We start from the raw sequence: 17771 nt of genomic DNA, 5'->3' as shown, positions 1-17771 counted from the left end.
CCCGCCCCTCCCGCTCTGCCGGCCTCTCATTGGCGGAGGGCAATGCCACTCAAAGCAGACGGGCAGCCTGGCGGCGATCTTGGCGGCCGGGGGCGGGACTTTGACGTCCCACGTGACCGGCGGCTGGCGGGCGGGGCGGGGCGGGGGCGGTGCCGGGCGCTGCAGTCGCCGCTTCTCTGCTGTCCGCTGCCTGGGGTGGCCAAGCCAGCGTTCGCCACCTTTGGCAGCAGCGGGCTGTGAGGCTGGCGGTGTGCGCTGCGACGAGCTAGTCGCCAACTTGCAATGTAGAACCGCATTGGGATGGTTTGGGCTGGAAGGAGCCTTTTAGGTCATCTAGTTCCAATTCCCCTGATATGGGGACCACTAGACAAGGTTGTTCAAAGTCCGATCCAGCCTGACCTTGAACACTTCCAGTACAAGAAAGATAAGGAACTGCTGGAGAGTGTACAGCACCGGGCCAAAAAGATGTTTAGGAGTCTACAGCACTTCTTATGGGAAGAGACTCAGGGAGCTGTCAGATTCTTTTCAGTTAGACAGGATGAGGAGCAATGGCCATAAACTGAAAAACAAGAAGTTTCACCTTAACATGAAGACGTTTACATTGAGAGTGGCAGGGATGGGCCGGTCGGGGCTGCCCAGGGAGGTGGGGGGAGTCCCTCTCTCTGGAGACATTCAAAACCTACCCGTACTGTTCCTGTGAAGGCTGCTCCAGGTGACCCTGCCTTGGCGGGGGAGTTGGACCAGATGATCTCCAGAGGTCCCTTCCAGCCCTAACAATCTGTGGTAATGTGATTCACGCTCCCCGGGCAGCCTGTTCCAGTGCCTCAGCACCTTCGCAGTAAAGATTTTTTTTTTTTTCCCTAGCATCTAAGCTGAATTATCCTGGTTCCGCTGTGGTAAAGCCGGCTGGCGCCGCTGCCCGGCTAAAGCGCCCTTGCCATGGGCACACGTAGCGCCGGGCGCGGGCTGAGTTACACCCGCACGCAACGCGGCTCTGCCGGGGCTCTAGCCGGCGCTGTGGCCGCCCCAGCACCCTGCCCTCTCCTGCCGGTGTCCCAGCAGGCCGGGGCTGCCCGGGAAGTCACACACCCTCGCTGGTCCCGGCAGGCTGCAGTGCCCGAAGGCGGGAGGCGCGCGGCTGCCGCTCTTCCCGCGCAGCCCGTGAGGCGATCCCGGCGGGAGCGCTCCTGCCACAGGCGCTTCCACACAGCTCCTTAAAACCTCCCGGCTGCCGCACGCGTCCCTCGCCGCGCCTTGGGAGAGCTCCCCCGCGGGGCTTGGAGCGAGGCTTCCCTGTGGCACTGCCCTGCTTTGCTGCCAGGCGGGCTGAGGGCACAGGGAGCAGTGCCTTCCCCGTCTCTCGGTCATCAATCCAGCATCCTGTTTCCCCGTGGTTTTGGCTGAGGTAAAATATGTTTCCTTTGCTCTGGTCTCAGATGCGTTCCATGGCTTTGTCTGTATTTCAGGCCAGTATGGGTCCCCACATCCCCACATCACATCCATGCACAACTTGGGTGCCTCAGCAGGGATTAGCCCCATGGACACACTCAGGCGTGATTATAGGCTGGATTTGTGTGGGGGGGGTTTTGTAGCTTAAAATTTACCCAGTGTGACCTGTCACCCTTCCTGAGAGCTGGTGCTTAACTTCTGCACCCTGAGCCTGAGTGCAGGACAGCTTCCTACTTCATGGAATGTCACCACCATCTTCAGATCCTGCCTCAGCTTTTCAGTCAGCCTGACAGTAAGAGCAGTTGCTCTCCCTCAGATTGGTGTTGTTCCCAGCTTTAATGAGGAGGTTCTTCATTAGAACTTCCAGGTTGTTACTGAAAATTGCAAATACTTCTGCCGAGCTCTGGGATTTAGTTGCCTGTTCAGACAGAAAAGACAGGGATAGCCATTCCCTGACTGATGTTCCCTTCAGCTTAGCAGGAGCTCAGGTTTCAGGTTCAGGTGCTGTGATTATTGGCACGTAAAAGTCCAATTTCTCCCACACACGTGAAATCCTCTTGTACAGAAGGCGTTGTGTTCATTTCCGATGATTTATATCCAGTAGTTCTTTCTTAACTGGCAGTTCTGTGTTAACTGCTGCTTTTCTCTTTATCCTCTCCCCTGAAGGGAGAAGTGTTTTGCAAGCACTCTGGCCCATTAGCTTTTAAGATGTCTGAGAAGATTTAACTTAGGCTTGATACAGCAAACTGTTCCCACAGGGGAGTCATCCTCAAACAGCAAGCAGGACACTGGAGCATTGCAGCACGTGTTTTACAACATCTCTGCTGCAAAAACCCCCAATAAACTGAGTGAATGAAAAGCCTCGGACTCAGGCTTTCTTTTCTATGGTTATGAAAGGACAAGATTTTTTTCTCATTTTTTTAAAAAAAATTGAGCTTTCCCTTGAGCTGTAGCTTTTGGAATTCTCTGATGAAGTGATAGTCTTGGCTGGCATTTAAAAAAACCCTGCTTTTCATGACTGCTGAAAAATATTGAAATGTGTTTTCCTTTAAGGGTAAGAAATAAGAAAGCATTATTTTCTTTTAAATGACAGTTTAAAACACTCGCCTTGTGATTTTTCTTGGATATGATGGAGGTTAATCTGTTTTAAGAGTTACACTGTAAAGAAGGCAGAGGAAAATCAGAACGGCGAAGTTATCTTTGACATTGTTCCTCAAAATATGCTTCCTTTTCATAATTGTTTTATCACAAATTACAAAATTGCTTTTCAGGTGAATACTTGGTGAGTTCATAAAATTTGGGATCAAAATATTTATTGCTGTCCTCACTGTGCCAGTGAGACCATTTCCTAAAATTGTTTTAGGTTTTGGAAACGGGAGTTATATTAAACCTTTTAATATAAAAACCAGCTTTTTTCTGGTGTGCAGTGTTCATTCCTGTTAGGTTTTGGAAACGGGAGTTATATTAAACCTTTTAATATGAAAAACAGCTTTTTTTCTGGTGTGCAGTGTTCATTCCCAGCTTTCTAACTACCTGTCTTGCTTTGAAATACTTTGATTGAAAAAGGTGATACAGTTAAAGGGTGTATTTTTCTTCAAGTAATGAAATGTTAGATTTTTTTTGTTATTACACTGAGCCTGGCCTGTGCTGCAGGGCAGAAGAGCACACCACGGGCGCTCAACAAGATGGGTAATATGAATTCATGTTATTCCCATTCACATGTAATTTGCTAGTACTGCATCAAAGAATCATATTTTTAGTTTGAAATTCTGTTCTTTGGGTTCTTTTCTGTGGTTTTTAGGAAGTTCCAAAAATGACAGAGTTCCATTGCATGCACTCAGTTAATATGGCAGGTATCCTACATGTACTCTGTATTCTTTTGTCTCTGTCTTTACTCTGAATATTTTGTCTATTGCAAATAATTATTTTTTCAAGTATAACGCATTATATTCACAAAAAAATACATATATATATATTCAGCTGTTTTAGGTGACCAAATTATGTTATATTTTCTCTATATTCTTAATCAAAAGATAATTGATTATTCATTTTACCTAATAACATATAAAGTTCTGTAAACAAATACCTACCTGCCTTATAAAAATGAATTATTTTTTTTACTTTAAGACCCAGGTGCTGCTTCGGGGCAGTCAACAGCATACCATGAATAGCACCAGACACCAGTCTCTGTTCTTTGTCAGTCTGCCTGAGCTGCAAAAACTCTGTGCTGCTACAGTAACACTGAGTTCTCAGATACCAGAAACTGAGGCAAGGAGTACACAGATAAAGACTTGCAGGTAAAGAGTTTTGAGGGCTATTATTTCCAGAAGCTGCTAGTGGTTGTTATTCAAATATTTTATTAGCCATACTAGAATTAACTGTAATAAAATCAGCAAAATTCTTATCAGTGGCAAACAGTACAAAATTGTTTAAAATAGCTTTTCTTTTTTTTTTTCCTTGGGCAGGGGACTTGCTTGCTATTGGGGAACAAAACCAAAATTTTTATCATGTTCTAAATATCATAGGCTAAAACTAATGACTCCACATACTTCAAATTAGTAAATTATTAAAATTAGTCTGTGTTTACCTGCAAAGCTGGGATGCTTCATATAGGTTGAGAATAAAAGGAAAGACTATTGGGAAAGCAGATGCAGGCTCCTTAGCATTCACCAAGCATTATGTTATTCCCTTTAAAAGAAAAGAGGAGAAATGAGAAATTCAGCCAAAAGGAACACTTTTGGAGAGCTCCATTTGTGTGCTAAAGGCCTGTAATCTTTGTCTCAGACCATTGTGGGTCATCTAGAGCAAGTAACTTGGACTAATCCAATTTATTATATGAACCAGTGGAAACTGATTAAAAATTGAATATATTGTGTTTGCAAAAGGTAAGAAAAATAAATTTAAGCTGAAAAAAATAACATTTTAAATTTCTTTCTCATCTTTTTCATAGGCAGTTATTATTCCTGTATCAAGACATCCTTTCTGCACCTGTTATGGGGACCCTGGATCAAATTTCGGTTGTGATGGCGGTCAGTATCACTGTGTAAATAAGTATCTGTAGTTACAGCCTGCTGCAGATGTGCTGAGTGCACCTCACTCAAAAGAGAGAAGCAGCATTATGTTTTACTGAGGTAAAATAATAATTTTACAGAGTTTGATGGATGTGATGGAATTTAGCAAAGTTTTAACACTGTTCTGACAAGGTTCAGGAAGTTTGATGCCGAGGTTTACCTTTATAATTACACATGGAAGAACCATGAAAAGAAAAACTGAGTTAGAATGACTCAAAGAGGTGCAAAAGAGTAAAGAGGGCCCTCCTGTGGAGACGTGAGGTTCAGAGTGGATCCATTTTTGGAATTCCTTTTTGGAGCCTATGTGTGGCTGTATCCAATCTTTGTCTCAGACTTGGTCAACAATTCATGCCTAATGGAATTATCCCTGCAATGTTTATAGTATCTGAGTAGCTGCATGGATTAGTTATTCTTCATAGCATGAATTGAGCATGCTTTCAGTCAGTTACTGTGGATCACAGGTAAAGGGTCTCTTGACCTTTTGTAAGGAAGATTCTCTTAACTTCCACTTACTGCAGATCAAAGGTAAAGGGTCTCTTGACCTTTTGTAAGGAAGGTTCTCTTAATTTCCAGTATGAAATCTCTAAACTTGAGAGGAGTACCTGGTCAAAACAGAGTCACCTGCCATGCAGGCCAGCTGTCGTACAGTCTGGCATTCAGGGAGTGCTCAGATTGGGCCCATCCTGATTTTAATAATTAAAGGGGGAAGTAATTGGCTTCTAATCAATAGTATAGGCAAGATAGGTGTCTTTGATTTAGTGCTGATAGCTCTTTCTGTACTTTGGTTATCTTGTACTTTCGGGTTTTGAAAAGATCTTTTGAAAGAGATCTTCAAGACACCTTCACTCTTATAGATGAGTCAGGGACTTTCCAGCTTGCAAGTTCATCCCAGGGATGTGAGGCTTGTTGCTTCTTGGTCAGTCTGAACCAAAGTATGGCTAGGGGTCAATTGTATTTGTCACACATGCATGTTGTGTTTCTCTAAGTGTTTTGTTTGAGGATCAAGGATAAGTAAAAATATTGCATTTAAAGCAGACTTCTTTCTTTGTTCGTTAGTGGTGTAGGACAACTTAAGTCCTTCATTTTTTTGATGAAATGGCATTTTCAGGTGGCGAACCAATCTGTGGAATGAAATGTACTCAATTGGTAAGGTACCACCCAATTCACACAGAGAGGAGCAGGTGCAGAGTTCTGCAGCTTTGTTTTGGGCAGTCTTTGGCTCACTTGTCTTGCTTGTGAATGTATCTTTAGCTAGAAATAAGACTATATGCCTGAGCTAATTTTAGTTTTCTCCTTTAAAACATGGGATAAAGTGTTTGCTTAACACTTAAAACACACACACTTGCATGATTTTAAAAGGCAAAGTAACTGTTGTACCAGAATTTAATTAAACCCTTGATTTATTTTTTATTGTTCCTTTTAGATACCATTTTACGAATCAGGAATATGTCAAGCCTATGTAGAGAGACACGGAGCTACTGTAAGTGCTGAAATATGACACAGTTCTCTAGGCTGTTACACTTGTCTGCAATTGCTCTTGCCAGAGATGAGTATTTTTCATAGGCCCTGCAGTTTGCACTACAGAAGCCGAGTTTCAGGGTTACAAATTCGCCCCACAGACAAAATGTGTCCTGTGAATTGGGGCATGGTAAACAAACTTTGTCAGACTCAATAGCTTTTAGAAGTTTGTGAGCAATACCTCTAGATTTCTCTGCTGCAGTGGCATCCTGCTCAGAGGCACTGGGGACTGATCTCGAGACAACCTTTGGGCCACAGACAGACCTGCAGCTCTCCTGCTGGTGTCATGCCCTTCATCCAGTGGGAATATTCAGGCAGCTGAACTGTCTCCCCATTCACCTTTGGGTTTACCCAGCCTGCACAGGGCAGTCTCAGGGAAAAAAAAACAAAAGCATAAAGAAGAAATTGAGCCCCTGAGCTTAACAGCTAATATATTTTTAGACCATTATGTATATGATTTACAATCTTTAGTATGCAACATCTATGGGGTTTATGAATGTACGTGTGGATGCACTAAGATTGGTGAGTCAGGAGACTGATTGTAAGCAAAGCCAGTAGCTCTCATAATTCATTTGCACAGCCAGCTGGGTGTATCTTAATTTGTTCCAAGAAGTGCAAATGCATATGCAGATTAGTAAGACATACACTGTTCAAATATGCTTACCTTACAGAACTGCTTTATGTTGATAAGTGTAGGTGATCTGTCATTGTTAGGTTTCCCAACACCAAGCAGTTCCTTGCAGGATTCATTAGAAACATCCCTCTGGAGGTGTATTACTTAATTCTTTTTTAGCCTGCTGTAGTTAGTTTCTTGACTAATGCTGATGGTCAAGAGAAAGCTCTTCAGGACAGGCAGAGAAGTAGAGCTGTTGGGTGAGCAAAGCTGCATTTATCTACTGTGGCTGCCAGAAAATATCTCTGGTCTTGACTCTGACAACAGAGGTAATGTCAGCTTTAGATGTTGTGCCTGTTGCCTGGAGGGAGTTGCACATTAGTAAAGTACTCCAGAGGGTTCAATTATCTTTTCCCCAAGTCTGTTATCAGCCCTGTGAAAGCATTCTGGAGCTGTCATGCACCTCACGTTAATGGCACGTGAAATCCAAATGCCTCCATCAAATACTGTACTAACTTCCTCTTGAAGCAAAGTAGATGAAAGCTAAACATGTGTGGCACATACTAAGATTTGGCTCCAAGTTGCAATAGCAGTATATTTGCTTAAATTTTGACTGAGGTCTGTAAAAAAATCTGTTAAATTACTAAAAATGTATTTCTTTTTGTCACTGTTGTTATTAGCTGGAAGCACCGCAAACAGTTACTCCAGCCCTTCTCCAAACCTGTCTCTCCTACACCCTTACAGCCAGGCTTGCACCCAGGTGGAACAAGGCTGGTCATCTCTTGGTGCAAGGTACTTGACTCACTTGGGTCAGGGATCAAGCATTTAGTTTTCAGTTCTTTGTTGTAGCATTTGTTTTCCATCATTTAAATTCCATAATTATTTCATTCATTATAATAAATTGTTTAATTCCTTTATCCTATTACTTTTTTTCTTTATTTGCACTTTTATTGTTTTGTTATCCAAGTTAAATGACTCAAGTTAATATTCTGAATGGACATGCCATTCACCTTTTCATCTTCTTCCTTATCTTTGTAATAGATCAATTAATTATGTCAACTGAATGCAGCATACAAGATGAAACCAAATATTTTTGGAAGCAGAGGGTTAGGAGGAAAAGTGATGTATAGATTGCTGCCCACTAATATACCTTTACATATCTCTCTTTCTTATAGATGTTACTGAATCAGTGAAAAGTTAATTGATATAAGGGATTTCATCTCCTTAAAGGGAACACACTTTCACCATTTGTGATAGAAACAAAACTGTGTGATTTCTCCTTTTTTTCACTTAAAGACTTGAGACATGGTTTAGAAAATAATGTCTATCTATTCTATTTATTAAGGGAAAGACTTTTTGTCTCATTCAGGAAGGCAAAATGCTGTTGGTAAGTACAATATTCTGTTAATGGTAAAATTGAGAGAGCAAGGTAAAGTTAAGCACTTTCATACTGGCACAATCTTGGTATTACCAGCACAGGGTCTTTGGTTTTCATTCTGAAATAACTTCTGTCAAAATACTCTTGGTGGCAGGTGATGTTCTGTCTGTAATAGTTGTCAGCTCAACTGAACCTTTGAAAAATTACTCACAAAGATAATTTTTATACTATTAATCTACAGCCGTGGACTGACATTTGCCATTTTGAAGTTATAATTATTGCAATTAAATGCACTTACCTTAAATTATGAGTCTTGCAAGTGATGTGAAAGTTGCATAATAATAGATAGGAAAATGAGCTGTGGTGCCTGTCCAGTATGTACAGTTTGCTGTTCACAAAAGTGGAGTCACAAAACATGCTGGTTAGCTATTGCAAAAATTACAAAGTGGTACTTTTACTCCAGTATAAATGTAGTCTTTAACTACATTTGGCGCTATTGCAGCCTAAATTTGTAGCAGAGATATATGTTGAAGAACTCAGAACTGACTGAAAGTTCTGGAGGTGTGTCCATAAATGCTTGCCTTGCTCATTTAGTCTTTTCTATTGACAGCTCCTGGATGGAAAATACTGTGCTGAATGACTCAGTGCAGCAAATGGTTATATGAACTACATTTGCTTTGTAAATGGGTGTTTGTTTGTCAAGAATATGAGGATCAAGCACACAGTTGCACAGCAAGACTTGAGTTTCTGAGTTACTGTATGACACTAATTCATTATTATTTTTATTTTTTGCAGTTAAAATGCACCTAATTTAATTTCTGTGCTGAGAAAGTCTAGCCTTTTGATTTTCAAACACAGCGTTTTGACTAACAATTACCTTAAATAAAAATTTGTGTTAGCTTTCTGCCTAAGATATGAGCTGTAATTCAAAACAGGGCATTGTGGGTTTTGTTTTTTTTTCCCCTATTTAGTTATAGACCTCAATGTGTCAGAGAGACAGCTTTGCATCAGTGTGGAGCCTTGCTCAATTCGGCTGCCACCCCCCGAGGTATAAGCCAGTTACATTTTCTATGACTGTTTGTTTTATTAATCTTAATCTTTTCTATTAGGTGACTCTCACTTAGCATGATGGGGATAGAAGTGCTTATTTCTGATTGTATTGAGACATTAACCATATCCATTGACTATCTGCACAGGTTATAAAAGCATAACATCCATATTGTATCTGATTGGTGCATTCTTGCAAACATTGTAAAACTGAGATTCAAAACTGAGAGAGCTTTCAAAAAGCTGACAGAATATAGCAGTGAAGTGTCTTTGTGACTCTAAATTTCCTTCTAGCAGTGTTTTCTAGAAAGTTTTCAGTCACACTGTAGTACATGGACAGTTTTGAGTAACAACAGAGCAACTGTTGTCAGTGCCATGTTCAAGGTCCCTTTATATGGTTATCATGGAATCGGCTTAATTTCTATGCAGCTTCCAAAATATTGGAGCAGCCAGGACTATGCTGCTTGTAAGCTTAATATATACATTGTTTAAGAAACCATGGTTGAAGTTGAAAACTTACTATCCTTTTTGACAGCCATGCCACCTGTGGTGAGTATACCCATACGTGCTGGGCATATTTGTCAGTCTTGCTGGTTTCTTCTAAAATAAATATTTCTGATCCAAGCTCTTTTTTTGTTGAAATAGAAGACTAGGATTTCTTCTGAGACATGCTTGGGACATCATAAATCTTAAAGCTATCTATAAGAAGCCAGTTCCCAGTTATATAGACCAATGATGGAAAAGATCATGATGTGGATTTATTACCCGTTTGATCCTTTCAATACTCTTCTAAAATAGAAATGGCCAGATTTTCTTCTCAGTGAATAAATGCAAAACTTCACAGATTATAGAAAGATAAAATGCTTCTCAAACCTCTGTCTTTGATTGTTCCTTACAGTCAAATTCTGACATTGTGAAAAAGTGTGGTGTTTTTTGACATCTCAGAGGATGAAACTGCATGTCCCATTAATTCTGTTCCTTGGATACTTGCACATGTTTAGGGAAAGTGACACACACAGTTACTAGAATGTCAAGCATAGGTATCTGATTTGAACTTTTTAAAAATGTGTATTGAAGTGAGATAGCTCTCATTTTGAGAAATTCCTTCTATACTCTTATTAAATCATTTCAAATGAAGTTTAATCTCACTGATTTCAATAAACTTTAAACCTTGTACTTGCATGGCTTGTGGAAATGTAGGCTCTAATACAAGATAGTGTGCAATTTGATGATGGGAGTATCTTCTGACATAATCAATCTGTGAGAACTGATGAAAGAATAATAATATATCAAGTTTCATTGTATCATGACACACAATTATTTTAGAAAATTTTAAATTTGTATTGCTGTAGAATTATTTGCAAATAAAATTTCTTTTCTGTTTTAAGCTGGCAGATTTTGATATTTCAGCAAACACCGTAAAGCTGTTTGACAGCAATGAAAACACAGTTATTCAGCAACATTCCATATTAAGTAACTGGTGTTATGTTTTGCCAAGGTAGGAATCTGTTCACATTTCAACAGAAGTAAACATTTCTCAGAATGTTTGCCCTACAAATTGTGAATTTGGTGCTAGTGATAAGAACACTTCTGTTTTACAGTCTGTTTTAAATTCAAAAATTTGTTGTTTTTATTATCTGATTGTTAAGGAAAATGAGAAAAATTAATCAACAAATCATAAGTTACAAAGTTAAATACTATTTTAATTTTACTAATCTTTATGCTACTTTTATAGTAAGCAAGAGCATCAATTTTTCTTAAATACAATTTTAGCAGAAAGTCAATTTAAAGGAAAAAATATTTCCACCTTTGCCTTGAACCACCTCCATTTTTACCTAAGATTTTTCATCATTAAATAAAAGAGAAGTAATGATGATATTTGCTTTTGTTTTGTATTCACTGCTAGTGAGTGTTGAAGAGAAATGTCACTTGTAGTTGTCACTTTATTCTTTACCATACTTCAGAAAATGTTGCTATTGTTATGTCATAAACTTATGAGCTAAAGGTATTAGTCCTCAAAACATAAATATAATCTCTAAATACTTCGAATGCCAACAATAAGAATTTTTTTTCCCCCAAAAGACCAGTATATTTTCAACTGGATTTTATGACACCCTTTCTAAGCATCCCTTCTTTACCTGTGCACAGCATGAAGATGGGTCAGATCATAAACATCAGCCACATAATTCCTCCAGAATCTCCTTTCCGTTCATATCAAGATTTTCAAATGCACTGGAAGAGTCTGGTAAGAAACACATACACTGCTTTCATTTTTCCCTCCCTTTTTTTGCCTGTTGAGTTTGTCCTTCTAATACCTGTTTGTTTTTGGTTTATCTAAGTATGGATATATTCTTCCTGAGGATATTGAAGAGACAAAAATATACCTGAGTGTTTACTTCAAACCAATAGGGGAAAGGTTCTTCACGTATCCTTTCAGAATATATTTGTAATGTTTCCTCTCACACTTCTAGCAAAGCTCTGCTTTACATTTTTCAGTGTGCACATTTCCTTCTCTCATAATTTCATAGTAGTCAGTAGAGAAGTGTTTTATTAGACAAATTAAAACAAAATGTTTAGTCAAGTCTCTGTCCCAGTATTGAATAATAGGAAGTCAAGTAGAACAATTTGCTTCATGGCTTCCATAAATGTGATAATGCCACTTTAAATGTGATGTAAAAGGAAGTGGTGTAAAAGAAAGTAAAACTGTGCAAAAATGTGACCAACAAAAATTGCTTTTAGAGAGAATTTTCTTGCCAGGAAACACTAAACTAAGGGTTAGTTATATTGAGTAATCTTTGCTCTTATTGGTCAGTGTGGTATTAATTGTGCTGAAGTCCTGTAACTTTATAAACTTCAGACCCATAAGGAATTAAGTGCTTTTGTTCACCATTTAACAAACCATTTAGACAAACTAATGTTTTCTTCTAAAAAAAATTATTAATAATTCTAGAAATGTAAAGGCACTTGTTATGTATCCCTGAACACTTACTCAGGTACCCTTTAAGTTGCATCCGAAGTCAGCCAGTGCAGTATTTCCCCAGAACAGATGCAGAAAGTGTAGTGAACACTTTTCTTTCTGACATGAAGAGCAATTTTTCACAGCTGTGTGGATTTCCAGTAAAGATGACAAGTAAAGCACTTTATGCTACAAAGGAAATCTCCAGGGCTTCAGTGCATGTAAGGCTTTCTTTTTGAAGGTATTAGTGGCAGATACTTTTTCATTGTAGGAAGTGGTCTTTATCAAATTCAGATCACAGTAGGAGCATATAACTATGCTTTTCACAACAAACTATCAGTCCTGTAACTATTAATTATCATGTAAGTAAAAGCCCCAGTATTTGCCATTGTAAAGTGGTTACTAACATTACAAATACATTAAAAAACAGACTTGGTATTAATTTGTTGCTATCAGTATTTGCAATTCTGTAGATATTTTTTTTTTACATTTGGATGTACATTACATTTACATTACATCCAGAACTTTCTCAAATCTCTTCCATAATAATAAAAACAACAGTTATAACAACAATAATAACAGTAACAGTATTACTATTGTTACTGTTACACAGGTATGTAATGACAGGACAAGGAAGAATGACTTTAAACTGGCGGAGGGTAGATTTGGATTAGATATTAGGAAGAAATTCTTGTGGTGAATGTAGTGAGGCACTGGAACAGGTTGCCCAAATATGTAGATTCTCCATCTCTGGTAGTGTTCGAGGCCAGGCTGGATGGGGCTTTGAGCAACCTGGTTGGGTGAAAGTTGTCTGTGCCCATGGCAGTGGGGCTGGAACTAGATGATCTGTCAGGTCCCTTCCAACCTAAACCATTCATGATTCTATTACTATTATTACTAGCAGCAGTAATAATATCATAATTTATTTTAAAATAAAAAGAGGACTGTGTGGATATAAGCATTTTAAAACATTCAAGCTGTAAGATTTACTCCATGTCTGGTGATGGAAAGGAAGCAAGTAATCAAAACTCCTACAATTTGAGGTTGTGACGAAGGCTAAGGCTCAAATTTCTTTGGTAGTAGTGTGTGAAAGAAGAAATTAAGTAATTAATTCTGAACAAATAATAGTGACAAAAGTTGCAGAAGTTCTAAAATACTATAATCCTCTTTCAGAAAGCAGTTTCTGTTTATGTCTCTCCAGTGATCAAAGCTAGAATGGGTCCTCTGTGTCATCTGCAGTTTTTACAGACATCCAAACTGTCTTTTGCTCAGAATACAGATGCTCTTAGAAGTCTTAAGAAATGAGAGCCCTGTCAGTCAAACCCTCTGCAGAACCCCTCAAAAGGGGGTTCATTATCCAGTTGGAAAGCACTAAACCAAGATAATTACTGTAATTTGAGTCTTTCCTTCTGAGAAATATGATGTTCTTGCATAGTTTGTAAACAAAGAACGCGGGAAGGCTTAAAAAACCCCCTTAATTTATAGTGGCAACCAAATATTGTTTTACAATATAGTCATTCTAATCCAAACCACAAAATTGTATTCTTATTTATTGTGGTGTGCATTAAGCTGATACCATATAGCGAGGCATTAGGTGGCACTATCAGATCGTTAAATCCAGTTTATTCAATTTAGCAGCTCTTGATATGTTGCAGGAAATAAAACCTACGCATACGAAATTGGACGGTGAGATGGTTTGTGTAGTATCTCTATCGCAGGCTCCTCCAAGAAAACCTACTTTGCCTGGAATTCTTTCACCGTGCAGTACGGAAAAGAGCCACTGGATGGAGCGTTTGATCAAAGAGCCAGGAACAAGCAATTTTTCGAGTAGCAGTAAGAGTCCAGGAGGGGTTAGCATTGAAGCAACAGAGATATCGATGAGCAATAAGCAAATACCAAGCGTACCAGAGTTACCAGCTGCAAAATCTTTAGGAAGACCTGTAAATTCAGCCCTTGAATCCACGCTCCCAAAAGTCAGCAAAATTATACCAATTTTCAAAGGAAAGTTGATGCAAATGAATGGAAAGATCACAAATCAAACAGATAGGAAGAGAAAGGAAAATGCTGAAAGGCATTCACCAATAAAAAATGTGGGTGTTTCGTCTTCTATGCTGTCTGTGCACAAATCCAGCATAACTCAGCTTTTCAAACACATTCAAAATATGCCAGTCAAAACTCCTACTGACAGCAGTGTGCTTCAGGTAAAGAGCATGAAAACACACACAAAACATGGTACACCCATATTCCGATGGAAAACCCAGTGTAGTGGACAAATTACTAACTCTGATTTTTCTGAAAACTCAGCTTCAGGTGGGAGTCCAAGTGAAGTTAATCACAAAAAGGCAAATTCTCCATTCTTTCTTAAGAATGTTGGGCCAGTGCTTCAGAAATCAAACACCAGTCCATGTCTGAACACACATGAATCTTCTACTTCCAATGCAAGAAGGGGGAAAAAGTTTACAAGTCAAAATACTACTCAATTTCTTGAGAAACAACTCCAGTCAATGGAAGTGCAGATTTGTAAATTAGACAGTGAAATGACAAATTCCAGTTTGTCACTGCAACAAACAAAGAGATCAAATAGAGGAGCTGGGTTAAATATTCATGAATCTGTCTTCAAAGATACAGTGTGCATGGCCAAAAGTGAAGACAACAAAGCAGCATGCCACTCTAAGGACTGTACTGCAGAGACAACCAGTCATCATTCCAAACCTAACTTTGAACAGGTAAAGGGCTCATTCTCACTGCTTCTCACAAGTTCAAAAACAACATGAAGCAATAAAGAGCATGACTTCCATCATGTTCTGCCATCATTCTCAATATAGTTTTCTAAAATTCTACCATATAACTTAATGTCACCCACTGCTGCCTTTTTTTTTTTTCTTTTTTTTTTTTCTGGGAGGGAAGATGATTTACTGTGCTTTGTGAAATAAACCACTTCTTTAATCTGAGACTTTTGTGGTTGGGTAATTAGCTTTCCTTTGTTTAGGCAGTTTATCGAGGTCTGTATGAGGTTAACATGGTGACATTTTTTTGGTGTTCAGTCTCTCTCCATATAAAACCATATTAATGGAATAATTCCTTCCTTCTGAAAGGAATCTCAAACCTCATCAATTGTGTAGTGCTAACAGCCATTGTGTGTAAGGCATTGTGCTGTTAAACAAACAAAGTTTTGCAAATACAAGTTTAATTTCAATTTCACAAAAAGCACAAGTTGCAACAATAAAAAATCCGTCTGGACATGAGGAAAAAACCTGTGTGAGAACAACTAGTCAGCTACTAGAACAAGTTGCAGAAGGAGGTTTTTGGGTTTGTTAGCCTTCCATATTCTCAGAACTTGACTGAATGGGACCTAAAGCAGGATGATCTATCTTTGAAGTTAGCTCTATTTTGGGTAAAAGTTATGATTAGGTGACAGCTAGAAGTACTTTGCCTCCTATTTTTTTTTGTGCTCCTCTCTGCATTTCAATTAAATAAATAGTTGAGCTGATTTCAGTGCAATTTTTGTGAGGATGATATTCCATGTATTGGGTACATGGACGAAATGACTTGGGCTTATCAAGTGCAATTTTTGTGAGGATGATATTCCATGTATTGGGTACATGGACAAAATGTCTTGGGCTTGTTTTTCATCTCTACAACGTAATTTGGTAGGTCATATCAGCTTTGTGTGAGGAGGGCACCTTTTGAAAAAGCAGGTTATTTTAAAAGTTAGAGATCTTGTTCAAAATGCTGTGGGGTGTTTTTTTTAATGAAGGTATAAACTTCTGTACTTTAAGATGATTACAGGGAACAAGTATCTGACATGTGAAACACTGACCTCAAAACCGACTTTGCCAGTCAAGGAGAGCAACATGGAAGCATCTGTAAAGACAACTTGTGCCAGAAGAAGACAGGTAAACTCTCCCCAATACATATACTCCTTAATCCAGACCAGAAGGACGTGAATTAGGAGACAAAAAAGATATTTAAAATTTTTTAGTATGTTCCAATTAAAATGGGCAGGCTAAGAAATCTTACTGACCTCTCTGGATAAAATTAACCTTAACCAGGATAAAAGTAACAGTAACCATCGCGTATGATACTGTCACTTGCAGAGTTCATTTTAAATGTTTGTCTCCAGCAAAAGATGCTACTGAAATGTTTAATGATGTTACTGTTTCTGAAGCAGATTTTCTGATTCTGCAGAAAAGTTCTATCCTGCCCAGTACAACTCTGGGCATTCTCAGTGGCTCTGTGAGTTTTTCATCTCAAGGACTTTGATTTAGCAACATTCTGTAGAAATGACTTTTTGTTTTGTTATGCTTTTAAAGCCAAGTACGAGGCAGTTCTGGACGTTTTAACTGTAATTAAAGGAACACAGTGTGTGCAGATCAGCAAAGGCCAGTGCAGCAGCCCCGGGGGCCTGCTGCAGGAACACACTCACACCCCAGAGCTCGAGCTGCAGCACGGAAGAGAGCAGTCTGTGTGGGAAGCGCCAGCCCAGCTGCTCTTGAGCTGGCCCCATCCAACTGCAGCTGGGAAAGGCCCTTCCACAGGGCCACAACCCAGTCAGAGGTTACAGGCCCAGCACTGCAGTAGAGTCACTCTCACAAAGAGAAGAAAACCAGCAACTAAAATTAGCTGTTTATAGGAATAACAAGCCCTGGGGTGTGGGTGTTGAGGGGAGACTTCCACGGCAATACGAATTAATGAAGTCCTTTGCCTGCTGCTGGGAATGACTCAGACACACCAGGGCTTGTGAGCATGGAAAGTTTGTAGCCGGCCTGGCAGCACTGTTGGAATGGGGAAGGGGCACTGCCCTGGCCTAGTCAGGAGTCACAAGTGCCCCATGCATTCCTCACTTTCCAGGCAGGCTCTGAGTAGCACAGGTACCTGCCTGAGCCCTGCAAGCTAATTTTGGGAAGTGTCAGGACACAGCAAGTTCTCACTGCCACACTGCCACTGCAGTGCTGCCACTGCTGGACTCAAGAGAGGAGGATGCACAGCTCTCAGGGAGTTTCATTGGTGTGTCAGGAATAGGAAAGAGACTTGTCTGCTAATTGGGGTTGGAATGAATTCTCTGATGCTCATTAGGCTGATCCCTCCTGTCCCCAATTAAAATATGATGGTACTAATTGGGGACACTGCTAAACACATCTCTGTAGAATAAGCCTTGGTCATTACTGATCATCAGAAATGATAGCTGGTTTTGTAAGTCATGGTTAGTATCATGTAAAGGGTATTTTCAAAGTAGCCATGGTCCTAATTATTTAGCCACTTTACTTATAAGCATACTTTAAATTATTTATATTGGAAAACAGAAACTGTTATTAACTACCTCTTATTCAGCTAAGCATTTCACTCAGAAACATTTTTTGTAGTTGAACATTTAGCTTATAATTGCTGCTTCATTTGCTTTATTGGCTTTTGCCCTTTTCTGTTTGTCTTCTTTTTATAAGCAGAAAGAAGAAGGTTATTCAAAGTTAAAGAGAGCCAAAAGAAGTAAAACTTCTACTTAAGGTGTTCTGGAGCATTGAAATAAAACTCTGGGTACGTTTATTGGAAATTTAAAATATTTTCTTTTTATTAAAATAATATCACATGTCTGTAATAGTTCCTGCACTTTTGGATCATGATGATCACATCAGCTGTCTACAAAAGAATCACTTTACTGTAGAAATGGCTTCTAGAGCAAACTGATGAGGTCACTGAGGTAACTAAATTGCAAAGGACACTAGCAAATAAAGCATTGTACTT

The 17771-nt window shown here is 39.4% G+C and overlaps 1 protein-coding gene across 1 annotated transcript; it reads left to right on the top strand.

The window, feature by feature from the left end:
• The first annotated feature begins 3612 nt into the window (after nt 1-3612).
• CUNH18orf63 (chromosome unknown C18orf63 homolog) lies at nt 3613-17533 on the top strand. Its single transcript, XM_041408153.1, has 13 exons — nt 3613-3746; nt 4400-4478; nt 5944-6000; nt 7332-7443; nt 7997-8038; nt 9001-9077; nt 10465-10574; nt 11225-11321; nt 11416-11501; nt 12070-12253; nt 13688-14758; nt 15812-15928; nt 17474-17533. The coding sequence occupies exons 1-13, from the start codon at nt 3613-3615 to the stop codon at nt 17531-17533; spliced, it is 2226 nt and encodes a 741-aa protein (XP_041264087.1).
• Nucleotides 17534-17771: the final 238 nt, after the last annotated feature.

This window comes from Onychostruthus taczanowskii, unplaced genomic scaffold, assembly GCF_017590055.1.
Source record: "Onychostruthus taczanowskii isolate IOZ18803 unplaced genomic scaffold, ASM1759005v1 scaffold29, whole genome shotgun sequence".
Classification (NCBI taxonomy): Eukaryota; Metazoa; Chordata; class Aves; order Passeriformes; family Passeridae; genus Onychostruthus; species Onychostruthus taczanowskii.
This window is presented reverse-complemented; position numbering and strand designations above follow the sequence as displayed.

Bases quoted from the DNA above. Each gene is read 5' to 3' on its own strand.
- CUNH18orf63 (XM_041408153.1), top strand. From the start codon at position 3,613: ATGAATAGCACCAGACACCAGTCTCTGTTCTTTGTCAGTCTGCCTGAG. The intron at 3,747-4,399 runs GTAAAGAGTTTT...TCTTTTTCATAG, and splicing joins ACACAGATAAAGACTTGCAG to GCAGTTATTATTCCTGTATC. The intron at 7,444-7,996 runs GTACTTGACTCA...CTATTTATTAAG, and splicing joins TGGTCATCTCTTGGTGCAAG to GGAAAGACTTTTTGTCTCAT.